We start from the raw sequence: 18925 nt of genomic DNA, 5'->3' as shown, positions 1-18925 counted from the left end.
GTGTATGCTCTTGAAAAAATACTTTGGTCATGTACATAAAATAAGTCCTTAACTGAAAACTGAAGTAAACACTGCAATGGACATGTTATCCACTGGATATTTAGACAGAGATGGTATGACCTGTTTGCCTGACGTGTCAAATAGATTTTTTTCTAAGTCGTGAATTATTACAAAAACTTTCCACTCATTGAAACCTAATTAAGTACATCATATTAAACAATTGTCTCCCCATTGGCAGCACTATATCCATTTGAGGTAGCAATAAACATACCAAAAGAAATGATGACAAATGCTGGATCATATTTTCAATTTAATTAATTTAATATTTTGATTGGACTACAATACATGGAATATGGCTAAATTGTAGAGTTATTGTGTAATGCCACCTTGGAGATTCGGATTATAGGACAATGTGTGACAAAAAAAAAAGAGAATGCGCCATTTCCTCGTGAAAGCATCCTCAGAGGAAAGTGCCCTAAATTTTATTTGTCTTCACCAAGGTTTATTTCCGCGGGGATGGGTGGTGACATAAAAGGGGTTGGTTGGTCAGTTCATTATAATTAGTATCAAGAAGTCAGTTGCGTTTTAAGAGACTTTCTTGTACTCTTTACATAAAGTTAAACTTCTTGTTGGAGTAACATATTGTTGGAAAAGGGAAAATTGTGCATTTTCTTCGTTATGGAAATTCACAGGACTATTTTCATGGGCAATTTTCCCACATTCTCTAGAAATCACGTGGCTGGGAGTTTGTTTACGATCTTTCACCCCCTTTCTGACCATTTGCCAGAGCTAAATGAAAAGATATTGCTATATATATTACTATATAGCAATAATCGCGCCAATTTAGACACTTTTTCTCTCTCACTTCTCTCACAGTCTCTCCTCAGAGCTTTATTCTCTCGTGTCTGATATTTTTGCGAAAAATATTCTGCAGGAAGTACGAGCTTCAAGTGAATGTGGAAGATATACCAGAGTCAGTTAGTGGCCTGAGATCAGTTCTAGAGGTTGCTTCGAGAGGAATTTTCCAGGAATGTGAGAAACAGAGCTTTCCACTTCTAGATAATCTCAAGATAGTCTCAAAGTGATACGCATGTTTCTTTTTTTTTAATTGTGAAATTTCATCAACAGCTTTTGTCTATCAATCACTCCAAAAACAAAACAAAAATAAAGTAATTATGTTATTATTGAGTGGAAAATTAACAACGGAATGAATACTAAAATAGTGAAGCAGTTTTCCTCCAAGAAGATTATGAATGAGGGAAAATTAAATCCAAACCAATTGAGATGTGTTGTGAAATGGTGAAATCAAAAGAGTCAAGAGTGTGGTAAAGAATATAAAACCCGGATATACAATTTAATGTGTGTCTCATCTCTCTTATTCTTCAAGTAAATGACTTCTGGGTGATACATTTGTATAAATTTATTAGATATCATCAAATTAAATAAGACACTATTTGCCTTCAATACATAACTTCCCGCACACAAAAAAAGCCTCTGGGCAACAAGTGTTTTTCAACTATTTTTCCTTCGATTTTCTCCCTGTCTTTTTTTCCCACCCAAGACAACACCTCCCAAAAACCAAAGACACAAACTCTTTCGTGAGACAAAAAGTGAAAAGAATTAATTGCAAAATTGGATTAATAAAAATCAAGTGAATAACAAACACACCATATTGTGGCAGTGAAAAGTCAATTTTTGGTGACACTATTTTCATTTTCATCCCAAAAAGGTGAGGTTCATTTTTTTCCGTATTGTTTGTGTGCCTTTTTTCGACTCTTCTTTGCCTTTTCAATTAATTAAACAATATACATATCTCATCCTTCCGCTCCTTGTCAATTTAATGCTTTATTATGCGTTTTATCAAGGCAGACAATCTAGGCATTTTTCCCAGACCAAGAGGGAAATCTATGTATGAATGTTGCCAAAGAGGGGCCTTTTTTCAGTATTCGCGCGTTAAAGGAAAAAAAATAGTTTAATTGCAACGTGGAATTCTTGGAATTAATGAGGATTCCCTGCGCACAGAAGAACTGATTAATTAGATTGATAAAAGAATACTTTTTTTGCTTCAAACTTATGAAGAATTGTTATAAAATTGCTTTAACACTAAAGTTCTAAAAGAATTTTAAAACCAGAAAAAATAATAGAAACCTGAAATTTAGTACATGACTGTCCTAAAAAAAATACTGTATTAATTCTAGTACTAGTTATGTACTAAACAATTTTGTGAGAAACCGAAAAAACCGGTGATGGAGGGATGAAGGCAGTAAAGAAAAAAAAAATGAAAAAGACCACCTTAGATAATGTCCAGTCCACTCATGGGGAGAAGGGTCGCCGAAGACCAGAAGCCGATATCTCAATTTAATTCAGTTTATTTCCATCTCATTTCGATTTTTTATCTTCGTTTTCATGTGGCCTGGAGCTTAAACGGTTAGAGATAGAGACTTGGGACGCTTGGGACTTACGGAAGGCTCCCCATAAATCGACCGTAGGACCATTAACGTGCCCCTCATTCCCCCCCCCACCCCTCCTCTGCCCCTTCAAAACTATTTTTTTGGGGTATTCCTCGAAAACGCATCGTGTGACTTTTTAATTTTTGGATATTAAATTCAATTCTATTCAATTATATTTCTCCTCAAATATGCTTTGTTGCGTATGCCGCCGAATTAGCACTACCGATTTCATCAGATAAACGGCAGAAACCCTCAATCATAGATCGTGTGTATACCAGAAAAATGTTGTGTGCGTACAATATTGATATGGGTTTACAAACATTTCAATATGTTATATAGTAGATATTTTATAGAGGTTTTCCAGGTGGACAATTCTCCTTTGTACGAAAAACCCGTTGAATCATTGCTAACAACGGTTTTTCAAAGTCAAAGATTAAAAAGGCTCTAAAGAGCGTATTTCCCAACCGAATGGAGTCATGTTTGGCTCTTTGGAAAGGTCTTGAAATTATTGATAAGCCTGAACATGTTCCAATCGGTTATAGATCGGTTTATCACCAGTTCACAACTGATAAATAATTTTTATCCGAATTTCAATTATTATTACTATATTAAGGTATTTTGGGAAACGTTTTGAGTGATCCATGAATTGGTTCAAATCGGTTGATACACTCGGTTGGTAAAGAATACGACGGCACGTTATTTTTCAATTCAATTCAATTCATATACTTTTTCCTCAATTAATGCTTGATTGTGTCTTCCGCCGACTTACCACGACCGATTTCATCAGGTAAACGGCAGAAACCCTGAATTACAGATCCTCTATGCCAAGCTTTTTATAGATTTACAATTTTATGTATTACAATTTCAACCATTAAGAATTTTTCTTTAATTAAATACCTCATTATTAATAGCTCTTAATACTCAATAAATAATTCTGTAATCTGGAATTAAATATTTAATTCTAGGTTCTTTCAAAATTTAAGATTTTTTCATAATACTTTTAGTTGTGGTATTCCAATAAAAAATGAAAATGAGGGATCGTCCTTTTGAACATTTTTTAGTACATGACTGTTCTCAAGTGCTTCTGCATTATTCACTCTTCTTTTTTACCAGTTCCTGTCTCGGGTATTTTCTTGGTTCGTCGTCGTGTACCAAAACAACCAATTATCCGTGACAGGAACCAACACAAAAGGAGCAGTCATGTACTAAAAAAAATGTTCAGTAGAAAGTTTTCATTTTTAATTTAAATTTCTGTAATTGTACTATAAAGAATAACGATACTTAAAGTTTAAATTCTCAAATATGTTTCAGAAAATAATAGAATTGTCTTTTTAGTACAGATTTCCTTAGATAAAATAAATTATAGCAAAATTTAACAGTTTTTTTGGAAAAAGTCTAAATTTTTTTTAGATTAGGAAATCTATAGAAAAGCATGGTTTCCATAAATTACAGGATTTCCCAAAAGGTTTTCTTCATATTGATACCCATACTATACAAGTATTTTGAACGCATTTAAGTGAAAGTCTACATAAAATATCATAAGCATAATTTAATTAAATTGCATGCATAAATTAATTTTGGTACATAATTACGTTATATCGATCCATAACATATTGAAACCGAGTTAAACTTGTCCTGGGATTCCAAGACTTTACAAATTAATTTATTATCTATCAAATGCCAAAAATTTACTTATTTAAAAATATGCTCTCTAGATTCTTTTTAATTAAAGGTCAGTATTACGAATGATAAAAGATGATTTCTGTGTATAGCTGAGAAATCGCCCTTATGGACGTGTTAAGTGGTTACGGTATCGAGTTAATGACGCAAAGATCAACTTATGGGAGAGTCCCTTGCAAAATCCAAGCCGCTATTACAAACTGTTTGGCCTCTAGTAATTTAGGCCAGCTCTGCCTGTCTATTAAAAAATATTTCGTTGAATCGTTGCATATCGAAAAGCGGGATATAATATTAACTATTTACTTGTACCATATCTTGTTTATATCCCAGAGAATTCGCAATAGACTTCCTATTTTTTGATAAAAGATTTCTGATTGGAAAGTAAATCAAATTTACCGTCTTATTTTTCTCTGTGTTTGATAAAATGAGCAAGAAATAAAATGATGCAAAGGCCCAGTGAAACGACAATGCAAAGCATGAAAAAAATCTTGAGTAAATGAGATTTAAATTTTCCAGGGGAACCTTATTGATTGGATAATGAACTGAAAATTACATTTTTCCAATGGATGATGGCATTTTAATTGAATCAACGGAGAACCAATAGAGCTTTTCTCTGTTATACAAAAAAAGATCACCCTTGATTAACAGAGCTAGTGGGCTAATACAGCATAAAATGCCGTATAATTAAAAGAAATATTTAATGTTTAGCATAGAGAATATTTATTTTTCATTTTCATTATCATTTTGTTGCCGTATTATGCGTTTCATTGTTTTTAGACCAAAAGGGCTGTTTTTTGCATTTCAATTTCTATAGATTGAAAATTTCTTTATTGATTATTCCTTTTTCATAACAAAGTAACTATTTACAAAGTTTAGTACAGACATGTTCTAAATGTTTGATTTCATTCTTTATACTATTTAGACTATTAATCTACATAGTTTAGTATGAGGGCTACGCAGTAAACCTCACTGCAAAGGATATTTCACTAAAGATCCCCAAACAATTTAGCACAGGAATATACTAAAGTCCTAATAGATATCAATGGGATTATATTTAATACTATGACGTTTGGACTATTTTTTGGTAGAATTTTACATAGTTGAGATAACAAGACGCATGGTATAAGTTGTACAAAATCTGTGCTACACGATTTACTAAATCGTAATAACCTGTACTAAATAAAATTTGAAGACAAAGAATCAATTATTAAATCAATGCTACAAGCCAAATTGTTTTTCATATTTCTTATTATATTTCTTTTATGCATATGATATTTCAATAAGTCCATTGAACACCTTCATATTTACAGTTCCTTTGAAAAAAAAAAGAAATGCGTTATAAGAGAAATATATTTTTTTTCTTTTTCAACAACAAATTCCCTAAAAATGCGTATTTTATTTATATTTGCTTCCCTATAAATGGTCGGGGACTAAGTATCCATTCAAATAATTCCAAAAGGAATCCACTGTTCGACATCCTGAAAATACTTCTGCGAATTTTTTCTTCTAAGAGAATTACCCTCCTCATGACGACTGCCCAGGACAAGGGAGATGGTGCGAAAAAAGTCAAGTAAATGCGTTCTATCTCGTGGAAGTCTTCAATTTCTTCCAGTTGGGTAAATATGAAGACAGATTAATAATACACCCAGAGAAGCTTTAAATGAATATGTGTTTGTGTTTAAGATTAAAGAATAAAAGTTAAACATTGTCAGAGTAGACAGAATAATTGTCATTATCCACGACATACTAAATTTATTTGCACCCCTTATAATCGTGCAATTCTTCTCTGTTTTTACGCAAAAAAAAATAATAATAAAGCGATTAAATAGAGAAATTTAATAGGTTTGTCTAGTCGCTGAATTTCGTATATATTTCATATGCCAAAAATAAAGTGAAAAATTGACATGGAAAGTTCATGGACTGTTGAATTATTCTGTTGAAAATTTCAAAGAAGAAGTGAAGGGAAAAAAAATTGAAGAAACATGGAAATTTACACCATTCTTCATTTACAAGAGCTTCCTGCAGATGACACTAGACTTTAAACTAGATAAAGATGAAGATAGAATGAACAGTTAAACGAAAATTCAAAACTGTAGATGACTGTAATAATTTTAAGTAGTTATGAATTACTTTTCGAGAATTTTGACGAGTGACATTATTTGACACTATGATGGACATTTGAGTGACATTTGACGCTGACACTGTCAAGCTATTGAAATTTTTAACGAAAATGGTAATTCTTCTTTGCGCGCTTCGAAAATATTTTGGGACAAATGGGACAGTTTGAATACAATTTAATTCGATACGAAAGGTAATAATTGGATTTTCCATTTACATCGAAGGGATTGAATTGAATCTCAATGTAAATGGTCTCAATATCTCTACTTTTTCAAAGACTTTTCTAGACCATTTTTCTACAAGTTTGATTTGAAAATTAATTTTTATCAAAATAGTTCAAAATACAGTGGGACCTCGATAGAGTCAATCTCCATTAGAGTCAACAGCTATTTTTTTACTCTACGGACCCCGATAGTGTCAACTTGGACCCAAATTGACTCTAATAGAGTCAACTTTTCTTGTATATTGAACCAATAATATTATATGATTTTATTATGATCTTTTCGAAATAACTAGTCTTATTGTGTATCAACGTAACACTTTGAATACAAGAAAAAATATTTATGTAAGAACATGGTAATTTTTTGATAAAATTCGTAGATATATTAACCGCGTAATCATTTTCCAACAAAATATTTTTCTTTACGTGATTTTAAGCTTTTTGACGGATTGAAAGTTCTCTTGTCTTTTCCCTCTTGTCTTAAGATTTTTCATTACATCTATGATCACAATGTAAGGAATTTTGTGCCATCATTAATTTGTAAGTAAATAATATTATGGCAAAAACAAAAAAATTGAACTCGAATTACAAAAAAAACGTACAGGATGCTAGATTTTTTGAGAATAACACATTGAAGGAACTTTTCTAAATTTATTCGAACTTTTTAAAGACCTTACTTCTTTAAAAAATGTACATGATAAACGATCATAAAAATTACGTTTCTAAAGAAAACGTTTAATTCATTAAAATATCACTATCTCAAAAGAAAATTTGGATCAAAAACAAAAATAAGCAAAAAAAAATTAAAATTTTTTAACAAATTCATTGAAAAGAAATCGCCTTCGGGTATGCAAATTTTCTTGATGCATAATGCCATTTCGCGCGTTTTTTCGGTCCCGAAAATGTGGGTAATCCCGGGACTAAATGTATTTACTAATAATAAAAATATTCTTAAAAATTATTCCTTAATCTCCAACTTTTGCCTAAACACACGAATTTTTTGGGCCAGAGGGTATAGAATTTATGGATTAATTTAATAAAATATTCTACTATCGTGTTGAATTTATCAATGATCTAGTACAAACATAAAATAATACCCCTTTAAATCAAAATTTCACATTTTAATTGATTTTCTCGGACTCCGATAGAGTCAACGAATCCAATAGAGTCGACAGGCCTGGATATAATTAGTTGACTCTATCGAGGTCCCACTGTATAACTTTAAGAACGAGGTTAAATAAATAGTCAAAATCTGAGGGACACGCACAATATAGAATTCAGATCCAAGATTTAGCCATATGGATTAACTTCTCTAATGGTGCTATGAGAGTGAAAAACGATCATATTTTTTCATCACTCAACTGTTCACAAGTTGTTCTACATTATCGACATTTATTTGTGTTTGTTCATGTCACGACTGTTTAGGAGTTTCAGAATTGTTAGAACGGCGAGGTCTTAGGAAAGCAGTCGATAGATAAAGTAACACAGAGAAAAATCGATAATGCAAAAGTACTGTAAGATTTTTGGAAAGAATTTATTTTGGGACACTTGATATTAAGGAAAAATTATCGATTAGATCTTGGAAAAAAAACAATAACAATACTTATTATTAAAAGATTCCAGACTTTAAAGAACCGTGCAAAATCTTCAGTCTGAAGGCCATTTAAGGTATTTTTAGACTGTCTTTTGATCTTTAATCTAATCTAGACGCAACTCTTCATGTCGGAAAACTCCCATCAGTTTTTCATCGAATAGAATCATCATAAATAATCGTGAATGGGTCTATTTGCCATTCAACTCTATCAACCATCGAGCTATCGAGCATATATCGCCACGTGAAGTCAATAAGGAAGGAAGTGTTAGATGGATTTTCCATTCACTTTCCCTTAATACGATAATCCAACGTTCTCCAAATTTAATTATGTGAAAATTGTTTGTCAACTAACTGTGGGAAATAATTAAGTTTCTGATTTTCTGACGACACAACCTATATGGAGATTACTAAATTATCTTGACTGAATGTTTGACATGATAACAGATAGACTGCGATTGTCCCTCGTACGCTTTGATAGAGTCGTGAAGAGCAAGAAAAATGGACAAAAAAAGGTTCGACTCACAGAAGAAAGATTAGAATTAGAAATCAATAGTTGGAGCAGCATGATATAATGAATTGGAAGCGTCATATATATGACATCAATGGGGGATGGTACAGGCGCAACCCCTAACCAGAAGGGATTGAAATGGCATCAAAATGGAACAGAAAAAAAGCGATGAACTGAATGATTCACCCACGCAAATGTTCTTGTACAACACGCATGAAATTCAATCCACTTCCGAAGCTTATTTGCAAGAGGGACACTCATGTTACAGAGAGCATTCCTTGTGGAGCATGAAATTCCATGGGACTCATTCTGAGATTTGGGATATTCCTAACATTCAAATTACGTCTCAGATGGTGTTGAAAAAGGAATAAGCAAAAGAAAAACCAAAGTGGTAAGAGAGTCAATGAGTCAATATCCTCGCATATAAGCACAACATAAAATCTACGCCCTTTCTTTTGTCCTGAAAATAGCATAATGTTGCCACAAATTCCATTCACTCTCAGCAAATAAAATTCAGCTAAAGGAAAAACCAATTCTCCAGACAAAAATGCCACTTCCATTGAGAAATAATATCACGTCTCCCCTGTTAATCTTTAACCCCCTCACACCCTACCACCCCCTGGCAATTGTCTACCGAGGGAATCATGTTGCCCACAAACATAAAGATACATTTTTATTGCAATTTGCTGAAGGTGTAAAAAGAAAATCCTCTCTGGTTTGTCTCTTTATGTGGGAAAAGTATGTCCGGGGGAAAAAAGGTCATATACACAAGACAACCCCTTCCCCCGCCCCCTTCACCGACAAGGTGACCAATTAATTTGGATCACTTTCCATCCCAAACCATTCATAATCCCGCAGGAAAGAAAAATCTTCAACCTCCGCCAGTTGAAATTCCACTCAAAATACCATTTATCATCAGCTAACCCATCCACATGGAAAATCACAAGTTTCACTTTTCAACGCGGAAAACTCCACATAGAAATTAAATCAAATCTGTGACAAAGACTTTTCATACCCAAACCGATAAACAATAACAAAAAGATTATCTACTAACGACCAGCGGCAGATGTTATTGCGAAATATTGATTATTTTTTTGTAAGCTCAAAAGCTCTAGTGGAAAAATATTGCAGAAATTCCTTTCCAAAAGAAAAATCTTTATGAAGATCCCTTAACTTTTTGATTAATATATTCAGAACTCTCGTTCAATTTCTCTTTCAATTTGCGAAAGAAAATAAATGAATTAATCATAATAATTAGTATAACAATTTCCAAAGCAACAAGGCACAAATGATGATTGAAGAGTTCCTTATGGGCTTGGCACAGAGTTTTTTAACGGTTCGTACTAGCATTTGATGTTTGAAGTCTTAAATTATTTTTTATACACCTAATTTTGATAACAAGACTTATCAATGGGCAAAATGGTCCAATATTTCGCCACGAATGACACCTGTACCATCGAACAGGTATTAGCATAAGTAACAATTTTTATTCCGGGAAGAACCCTAAAAGCTTGTAGGAAAAGCATTAGAACAACATAAGTTTAAGAAATATGACCTTTTTTTTGCAAAACTCTTTTTAACGGTTTATCTTATGTTGGCCATTTCGAAGAACAATTTGTAAAGGTAGGCTCATGGAAGATTTTTCTAGAACGAACCATAGATTTATCACTTCATTTTCCCTGCAATTTTCCAGATCTTCCTTATAAAATCTTAAAAAAATGAGGAGGAATGTTTCCTATGAAAAAATATTCCCCTTGAAAAAATAGTTAAAGCCTCTTAAGGTCGCAGGGTCCTAAAATACATCGTTATTCAAAAACTTTGAATAATAAATTCAAAGTAAAAATATTGTAAGAAAGCCATTATACTTTGAACGTTTTGGTAATTTTTTTGGTAATGCTACCTTTTCAACCCTATGATCTTCAGCAACCCTAGCACCTTTTTTAAACTCAATATTTCTGAAAAGAAGACAAAAGGATGCAATACTTTTAACGCAATTAAAGGATGTTCATAAATAATTGATGGGGAAAATCTGGATAATTACAAGGAAAATGGAAAAATAGGCAAATGGTTCCTTCTAGGAAATGTTCCTTGACTTCTCCTTTCGAAATCGTTCTTTTGCACAAACAACATACGATATACCCGATATACTGTTATTGAGGAAAAAAAACAAGTTTCAGAAAAAAACAAGAAAAGCATCCCAGGCTTTGCGAAATGCTCAAACTCATGACGCTATACCTCAAAAGTCCTTTCGCATCATTCACCATTTACTGGCTCTAAATCGATTTGAACCAATTCATAAACCTTTGGCATTACTGACGACAATTAGCATAAGAAGATCAATGAGATGAACTCCCTTCGGATACGTCGAAGGGTGAAATCCTTGCAGGACAGGAAAACAAAAAATTCTTTGCCAAAGCTTTCGACGCTTCAACGCGTCTTCCTCAGTGATCAAATCTGTGATTTGTCTCTGAAACCTTGTCCACACTGTCTATCCACTACTCCAAATAAGGATTTACAGGGAAACTTGGAAATCCGTCGCGGGTACTCCTTCTTGGACATTGATCTGAGGTCAACTGATCCGAACTGGATAGACAGTGTGGACAAGGTTTCCGAGACAAATCACAGATTTTACCACCGAGGAAGACGCGTTGAAGCGTCGAAAGCTTTGGCAAAGAATTTTGTGTTTTCCTGTCCTGAAAGGATTTCACCTTTTGACGTATTTTTAGTTTATTAGGCGTTAGGTGAGAAAATATAATTTTTTTGAAACTCTTTTTGTTTCTAAAATTCACATTTTTACTTTTTTCAAATTTTTTAAATAAAATATACAAAGTAGAATGAAATGTCTTTCAGTAAGAAAATAAATATATTTTAGTCAGATAACTTTAAAATCGGTATTTTTATGGAAATTGGAAATGAGTTTTTTGTACAAATATTTTTAGTTGCTTTTTCTCTGACCTGTCACACAAAACTGGGGTTAGCAACTAAACGAAGAGTCAAAATAAGCTCAAACTTTCAAAAGATGTTATTAAGACTATTACAGAGGACACTATAGAACTTTTAAATAAAAACTTTGTAATCGCAGTAAATGTGATTTTTGTGAAGACCGTCTTAAGACGGTCTTATCTGTTAGACTGTTAGAGGGTTAACTTTTTTTCAACATAAAAAAAATATTTTGAATTTAAGCTCTTAAACATTTTAATAAATCATATTTTCTCAAATTTTCTTTAAAAATAAATACTATCATCAACTCTGTACAATCATCAAATTCATTTTAATTAAAATATCAATTTGAAATTTCATAAATTACTCCCATCTCAATTAGAATCCAAATAAAGATATTCAAATTCTCGAGAAGAAACCTCTAAAACGTGAAATGTTTTCTCAGAAATAAAATCAATGACTTCATCTTAAGAAAATACCCTCAATCAATGATAATGACCGTATAATTGTGAAGTAAGTGAAAGTTTCAAAATCTAACCTTTATTATCCTTTTTTCTGCAGAGGACACAGGGGACGACCAAGCGACTGAGTCTGACCATTTGGGAAGTAAATGACCAAGGAGCTGAGTTGAGTATCGTCTTATTACCCTCAATTAAACCCCAGAGCACCAAAAGTGCCAAAGAGGGGTGGAATTAATCGGGATAATGGACTACAATTGCTGCTACATCCACTCTACCATGCTCGAGATACTCTGGGAAGATGATTGGAAATCTTGTGAAATTGTGGGCAGAAGGAGCTAAATACCACTCACTGGAGAATCTGTCGAGTGTTGCTGAAGGCTGGAATCTCATGGAGAGCTCCACACAGTCAACGTTTCTGGAGGATGATGGGATGTTTGCTGTGACTATCCTGAGCAATACTACATTTGAGGTTGATAGTGTGGAGTATGAGATCAATTGGCCATATACAGCTCTGGAGATTCTTGTGGGACTAGTAGCTGTAATTGGGAATGGGATGGTGATTGCAGTCTTTCAGAAGGAGCGACGTCTCCGTCGTCGAACAAACTACTACATCGTCTCACTGGCCATTGCAGACTTTCTAGTTGGACTCTTGGGAATCCCATTTGCTGTTTTAGCCTCCATCGGACTGCCTACAAATCTTCATGCTTGTCTCTTCACGATATCCACCCTTGTTGTCCTCTGCACCATCTCAATCTTCTGCCTCGTGGCCGTTTCTGTGGATCGCTACTGGGCCATCCTACATCCCATGGCATACTCCAGAAATGTCCGCACAAAGACTGCCATTGGTGAGTTAGCTGCCAGAGCTATGGTCACATTAAGAACTCTTGCACAGATTGTACGCATTCATAAACACTTGCAACATCTGTACTGTCAAAGAGCACCTCGCTGAACCATGCATCATTACATTCCCATGAATAACTGGTTAATTGAATGTCACAATTCCCATGTAATTGCACTCAATTCATCAACGAATCAAAATTAATTAGGACTCTTTGTATGCCATGTAGAAACAAGTGTAGAAACCATCAAAAACGCTACCTGTCCCAACCTTCCAGACATTTTTTTTTCTCCCTGATGAAGTCAATTGCTTAAATGGATTATTTTAAGAAATTTCTTCCCTCCAAAAAATACCAATCAACACACAAAGGTGTGCTAACTTTGCAAAGTCATTTGAAACATTCTGCAGGACAACATTAAAAAAATCCACTCATACACCACATGTTGGGCACGCATTCCCATTCGCGACGAATTAATTGAAAAAGCTAGTCAAATAATTCGAACAGACTATCAGTATTGATTCAATGACATCCACATTAATTATTTTCCGCCCTACCACCCACAACTGAGGTCGTGATTGGGGGAGGAAAATGTCGTTAACCCGCACAAGAGCACATACCATTTCGTTCAGTAAAGCTTCAGAAAACAATACGATGTGCGAGACAAAAATAAAAATTGTATATGAGTAGCATTCGGATAATTTTAGTACTTGACAGACTATTTATATGAATTCAAAGTGCTTACTCACTTAATGAAAAACGAAAAGCCGAAATTTTTCTTATGAACATTTTTTTTAGTACATGACTGTTCTCATGTGCTACTGTATCTTTTCCTTCTGTTGGTTCCTGTCACGACTGTTTGGCGGTTTTAGAACACGGCAAGGACTGAGGAACACAGATAGGAACCAACATTGAAGAAAAGTCAGTAACGCAGAAGCATATGAGAATATAACTATGTACTAAAAATCATGTTCAAGAGAAAAATGTCCCCTCTTCATTTTTCATTGGAAAAGCACCATAAAACCTTTGAATATATTTTCAAACTTGTGGAAAGACATACGTATTTCAAGAAGAGGATATGAACTACGTGAAGTACTAAAAATATCTCACAGAATATTCCATAATATTTAGAATGCAAAAACTTTTTTCTAAAAATGTTCAAACGTATATGCTGCGAAAGATTAATACACAAGGGAGTACTAAAAATGCATGAAAAAGGTTAGGAAAGGAGGGATAGAACACACTGCAGTCCAGGATGAAACGAATTTCCAAGCAACAGATCTTCTTTGAGTTTGGCATAAAAAACCGTGTTGCACTAAAAGTTCTTTTGTCACATTTAAAAAACGTATAATGTGCGAGACAAAAATAAAAATTATAAAAAGCATTGGAACACTTTAAGTACTTGATAGACTAATTGAATAATTGAATTTAAATTACCTAAACTTACAGAGAATGTAGTTTTAATGTAATTTCTTTTGTATGAAACCTTTGAAGATATTTTTTTTTTTAATTTGTGTAACAAGGGATCCAAATGTTTAGAACAAGAGGAGGATATGACCTCCATGAAGTACTAAAAATATGTCACAGGATATTTCTTCATATTTAGAAGAGGAAAACATATTTCTTTTAATTTGGTACGAAACCCTATGTTGTACTAAAAGCTCTTTTGTTTATATTACAAATGATATTTATATGTGCAATGTGTTTGTTAACACTTCATAATAACCTATAAAAATTTTTGTAGTAAAAAAATGGGTCCCTTAGAAAGTAGTGAAGCGTAAATATCAAGAGAGTGCTAAAATAACCTGGGACGAACATTCCGGAATTTACTGTCAAAATTTGTCAATTTTACACGGAAAATTCTCTGATTATATATTAAATTCCATGTGGATAATGCTTTATGTATTTTTTTTTGTTTTTGAAGTTTTGAATTATTTTTTGAAAGGTGTGTAAATTAAGAAGTAATACTGAAATATTTGAAATCTGTATCATTCACCGTTTCGCCTCAAGATAAATAGACGGAATAAAATAGTTAGGAACTTAGCAGTATTTTCAATAGTATATATTTTTGAATAGTATTTCTTTTCAGTATTTTTTTTTGTATTATATAATAAAGAGATAAGGCATTATAAAACTATTTAAAAAAGAAAAGATAAAATATTAAAACAAATTCACATATTAATTTACTACAATTTATAATTACATAACTTACTAATTTTTTGCATAATCAGTCAAAGGGTGTCCTAACTTTTATTTTTAAAGATTTCAAATATGAAAACGAGCAGGTAGTAACAGAAGAAAGATTCATTTCGTTAATATAAGCAAAGTATTTTTAAAGAACTCTCCGATATTCTGCTCTTCTTTATTCAAGTGACAGCTGTCAAACTTACGAGAGAGTCAAGATATCCCTCTTCTTGCATGGGTTTTATATGTCATTTTTGGTCCCAAACAACCGGAAATCAGAGAGTTATGTATTAAATATCGCATCCATTAATTAACCTCCATGGCTTTGCTGGCATATGAATCCTTTCGTCTAAAAGGTATTCATGAACTTTTTGGACAAATGTGCCTAAATTTAGATAATTCAGTGTTAAACCTCCTCTTTTAATGCACAGAGGTTGATGTAGGCCTGTTGACTTATGCCCTAGACACACTTACGACTTAAGCCGAGAGACGACTTAGTGGAAAATTATGGAAATACTCTTTAACCATTATTTCTAATATAATTACGCTAAGCCGTCTCTCAGCTAATCCTCATGTCTGCCAAGGCCCTTAGGCTTGTGACTTCGAATAACCAAATAAAAAAATGTAATGGTCTAAAATTACATGATCTAATGGAACGATTCTGATCACCAATAGAGAAAATCACAATCAGGAAATGTCTTTTGCAGAAATTGCATTACTTCATAGACTATATGACATGTCACAATATCGCTAAATCCACATGTTCTCAATATTAATGAATTTATAATTAATTAATCATTAATGAACAAATCCTTCAATTTAGGCTTCATAAACTCGGTTATCATGTCGCGATATTGAGCGTCAGTAACAGTAACGCTTGCTCATACTTACTGATACGATATTATTAATCATTGTGAGGGCTTGTTCTTGGATGGCAAGTGTATTCAGCCACCCTAACTAATTCAGTTCTGTGAATTTTTGAATTAGACTCTTTATAGTTGACGAAGTTAAGTCAATTTTCTGATCAATTCTCGAACCAAATTATTTAATTATTTTTGAAATATTTTTAAGAACAAAAAAAGACACTAACCCTAATCTATAAACTGCCACATAGTATTTTTATTATTCGTTGGGGACCTTTATTTCAGAAATTTCCAGAAATGCCGCTCAATTTAAATATTGCGTGATTTCTGGGACACCTTAGCTTTAGTATCAGCATCAATAGACTTTGCTTCAGAATTTGAGAAAATATCTACACAAATAAAAACAAGAAATATAATATTTGACAAAATAAAGCTCTTTTGGAAATTACATAACCTAGATCTTGATTCTAGATACTAATATTTTTATTGGCTTAGCGATTAAACGATTTAGCGGAAATCGTTTTTAATTACATTTTCAAGTATAAAATATTCTTGTACTAGTAGTACTTAGCAATTACAACCAAGGGCCTGATACTGAATATATTTACGACTGCACCGATTGCACTAATATTTATTTAACATTATTCTTTAGTTTTCTTTGCACAGTTTTAAAAAGTTAACATTAAAATTTTAGAAGTAAGATCACTCGTTAAATTTTAAGGTTAAAATTTCAAATAATTTTGAAAAGAAAAAACATGGAACAGTCAATTTACATAAAACATTTTTAAAAGCAATAAATTTAGCCATAACTTTGTTTTGTGACGGATTTTAGTATTAGAAATATTTCCTAGGTTTTTGAGGTTAGATTTAACATAACCTGACATTATCAAATAACTTAAATAGGTCTAATCTAATAATGTACAGTAGACTCTCTCTCAAATGGGCATTTGGGGCAAAATGTCATCCGGTCAAATCCTTTGTAAATTCCACAAAAAGCGCTCAATTTTAAATGATCATTATAAAATAGGAAGAATTACAGCGAATTTGAGCGAATTAGTTTCATAATTAAACGTGAAAATTGTCAACAAAATTTTGCGCCCGATTGAGCGAGAGTCTACTGTACGTGATTCTTTTAGCTGATATTCTTTACAATCTTTACAATAACGCAAGCTAGCAAATTTTTATTTTTATTTAACAAATAAAAAGAAAATTTTATCCTAAAAGCAATTTCATGTTAAATAAGGGTTAACTTCTGGCTATTTCTCTCTTCCTCACACTCTGGCTATAGTAAATCCCTCTCAAGTGTAGTGTTTGTTCAAGATCACCTGCTAGACCTTCTGTTTACCATCAAATCATGCATTCCTCTTCACGTGGCACATCAACTTTTGGCGCATTTCTCACGGAATCTCTGTTTTTCCCCTCTTGCAGTGATAATCTCGATGTGCTGGGTGGCGGGCAGCATCGTGGGATTTCTGCCACTTTTCGGCTGGCATCAGGACCAGCCCGTGAATACGGCGTGCTTATTTGAGGGCGTTATGAGCTATGATTATCTGGTGTTCCTGTACTTCGGCACCATCATTACACCTGCCATTATTCTCGTTGGCTTCTATGCCCACATCTACCGCGTGATTCTCAAGCAGATCCGTCAGATAGTTACGATGAATCCTGGAGGAGTGTCCAGCCGACGGTCATCATCCAGGAAGAGCACATCCTCGAGCACACCAACTCTCCGTACGGCCAATCATACATCATCTGGCGGAACTATGCTCAGGGTGCTGGGAGCTGCCCAGAAGCGTGAAGTCAAAGCTACTCAGAATCTCTCGATAATCGTACTGTTCTTCATGATCTGCTGGATTCCACTGTATACAGTGAACTGCATTAAAGCATTTTGCCAGGACTGCAATGTACCTCCCATGATGACATTTATCTTTATCATCCTGTCGCACTTGAACTCTGCAGTTAATCCCATTCTCTATGCGTATCATTTGCGTGATTTCCGAGCAGCTCTCAAGAGTCTCCTGATGAAGTTCCTGGGTCGCCATGAAACTCCTGCCAAAGTTGAAGTCAACTATCGTTTCTCCCTGGCCAGTCAGAATCGCTTCGACAAGAGACCTTCTATCCATCCGAGGATTTATATTGACTCTCCAGTCTGGATGAGGCAGCAGCAGCAATTGCTCAACAGTGAGAGGAAAAGTAAGGCTCTTGGACCAAAAATATATGATTATTCATTATATTACACTGCTTATTCCACAGTGCAACGCAATGGAGCTGGGACGATCCAGAACAGCCTCACGAGCGTCCATCAAACTGTCGCTGCTGTGGCTTCTGTCACGGGGGATGCCAACCGAGAGATGTGGAGGATTGCTGAAGTTCCCAGCACAGCAGAGGAATCCAGCAAGTGCAATGACAACTCATTAGGACACACATCTTTTCCCAGTTATCACTTGGGTACCGACAGTGAGGACTCTGGCTGTGGGAATCCCCTGTCTGCGGGTGTTCCGGAAGACTGTGACAGCGACGATGACGTCTTTATGCCGCCAGGAGTCTTCTTCACCAATCTCGACCCACAAGGCATCCCGGAAGAAGATGATTTCCCGCATCAGAGCTTCTCCACAGAACTTCCATTCCATGAAGTCACATCCCACGAGGACTTGTCCGTTACTCAGCACTCGCACGACACCCACGACACTCCGCGGCGAACATCGGAAACATCAGAAATTGAATTGCCGCCAATTTTCACAATTGCCACCAATTTTGAGGAAAATCCAACAAAAATGTGCCATTTTCAGCACGGTGGAATACGACAAATGGAAAATCCCGAAGTGGACAGTGAACTAATCCGGGTGTTGAACACCCGGAAAAGATATCCCTTCCGGAAAGCCTTCTCGGACGCTTGAAAAGCACCCAGAAGGAGGAAAAGACAAATTGCGCTAAAGAAAATGCCCCGGGGCTATTTGATGTTGTCTCGAAAGCGATATTATTGGTAATTGTTAGAGATTATTGTGTGAAAAATACGAAAAAATAGATAAATTGTCGCAAAAATTGAGATTTTCTTGAAATGAGGTTAGATA

The 18925-nt window shown here is 34.2% G+C and overlaps 1 protein-coding gene and 1 long non-coding RNA gene across 2 annotated transcripts in view; one reads left to right on the top strand and one right to left on the bottom strand.

Moving 5' to 3' along the window:
* Positions 1-18925, bottom strand: part of LOC129807906 (uncharacterized) — a 194884-nt gene that overhangs the window by 175778 nt on the left and 181 nt on the right. The window lies entirely within an intron of this gene.
* LOC129807903 (octopamine receptor beta-2R-like) lies at positions 994-18896 on the top strand. The gene is made up of 4 exons (XM_055857501.1): positions 994-1729; positions 12072-12816; positions 17283-18047; positions 18108-18896. Exons 2-4 carry the CDS (start codon positions 12270-12272, stop codon positions 18749-18751), a joined length of 1956 nt encoding a protein of 651 aa, XP_055713476.1. The 5' UTR covers positions 994-1729; positions 12072-12269; the 3' UTR covers positions 18752-18896.

This window comes from Phlebotomus papatasi, chromosome 3 (assembly GCF_024763615.1).
Source record: "Phlebotomus papatasi isolate M1 chromosome 3, Ppap_2.1, whole genome shotgun sequence".
Lineage (NCBI taxonomy): Eukaryota > Metazoa > Arthropoda > Insecta > Diptera > Psychodidae > Phlebotomus > Phlebotomus papatasi.
Note: the sequence above shows the minus strand (reverse complement) of the source record. Positions and strands in the feature narration are given on the sequence as shown.

Excerpts from the sequence above, each read along its gene's own strand:
- LOC129807903 (XM_055857501.1), top strand. The coding sequence starts at position 12,270 with ATGATTGGAAATCTTGTGAAATTGTGGGCAGAAGGAGCTAAATACCAC. Across the intron at positions 12,817-17,282 it reads CCGCACAAAGACTGCCATTG|TGATAATCTCGATGTGCTGG; the intron begins GTGAGTTAGCTG and ends CCCCTCTTGCAG. Across the intron at positions 18,048-18,107 it reads GCTCAACAGTGAGAGGAAAA|TGCAACGCAATGGAGCTGGG; the intron begins GTAAGGCTCTTG and ends CTTATTCCACAG.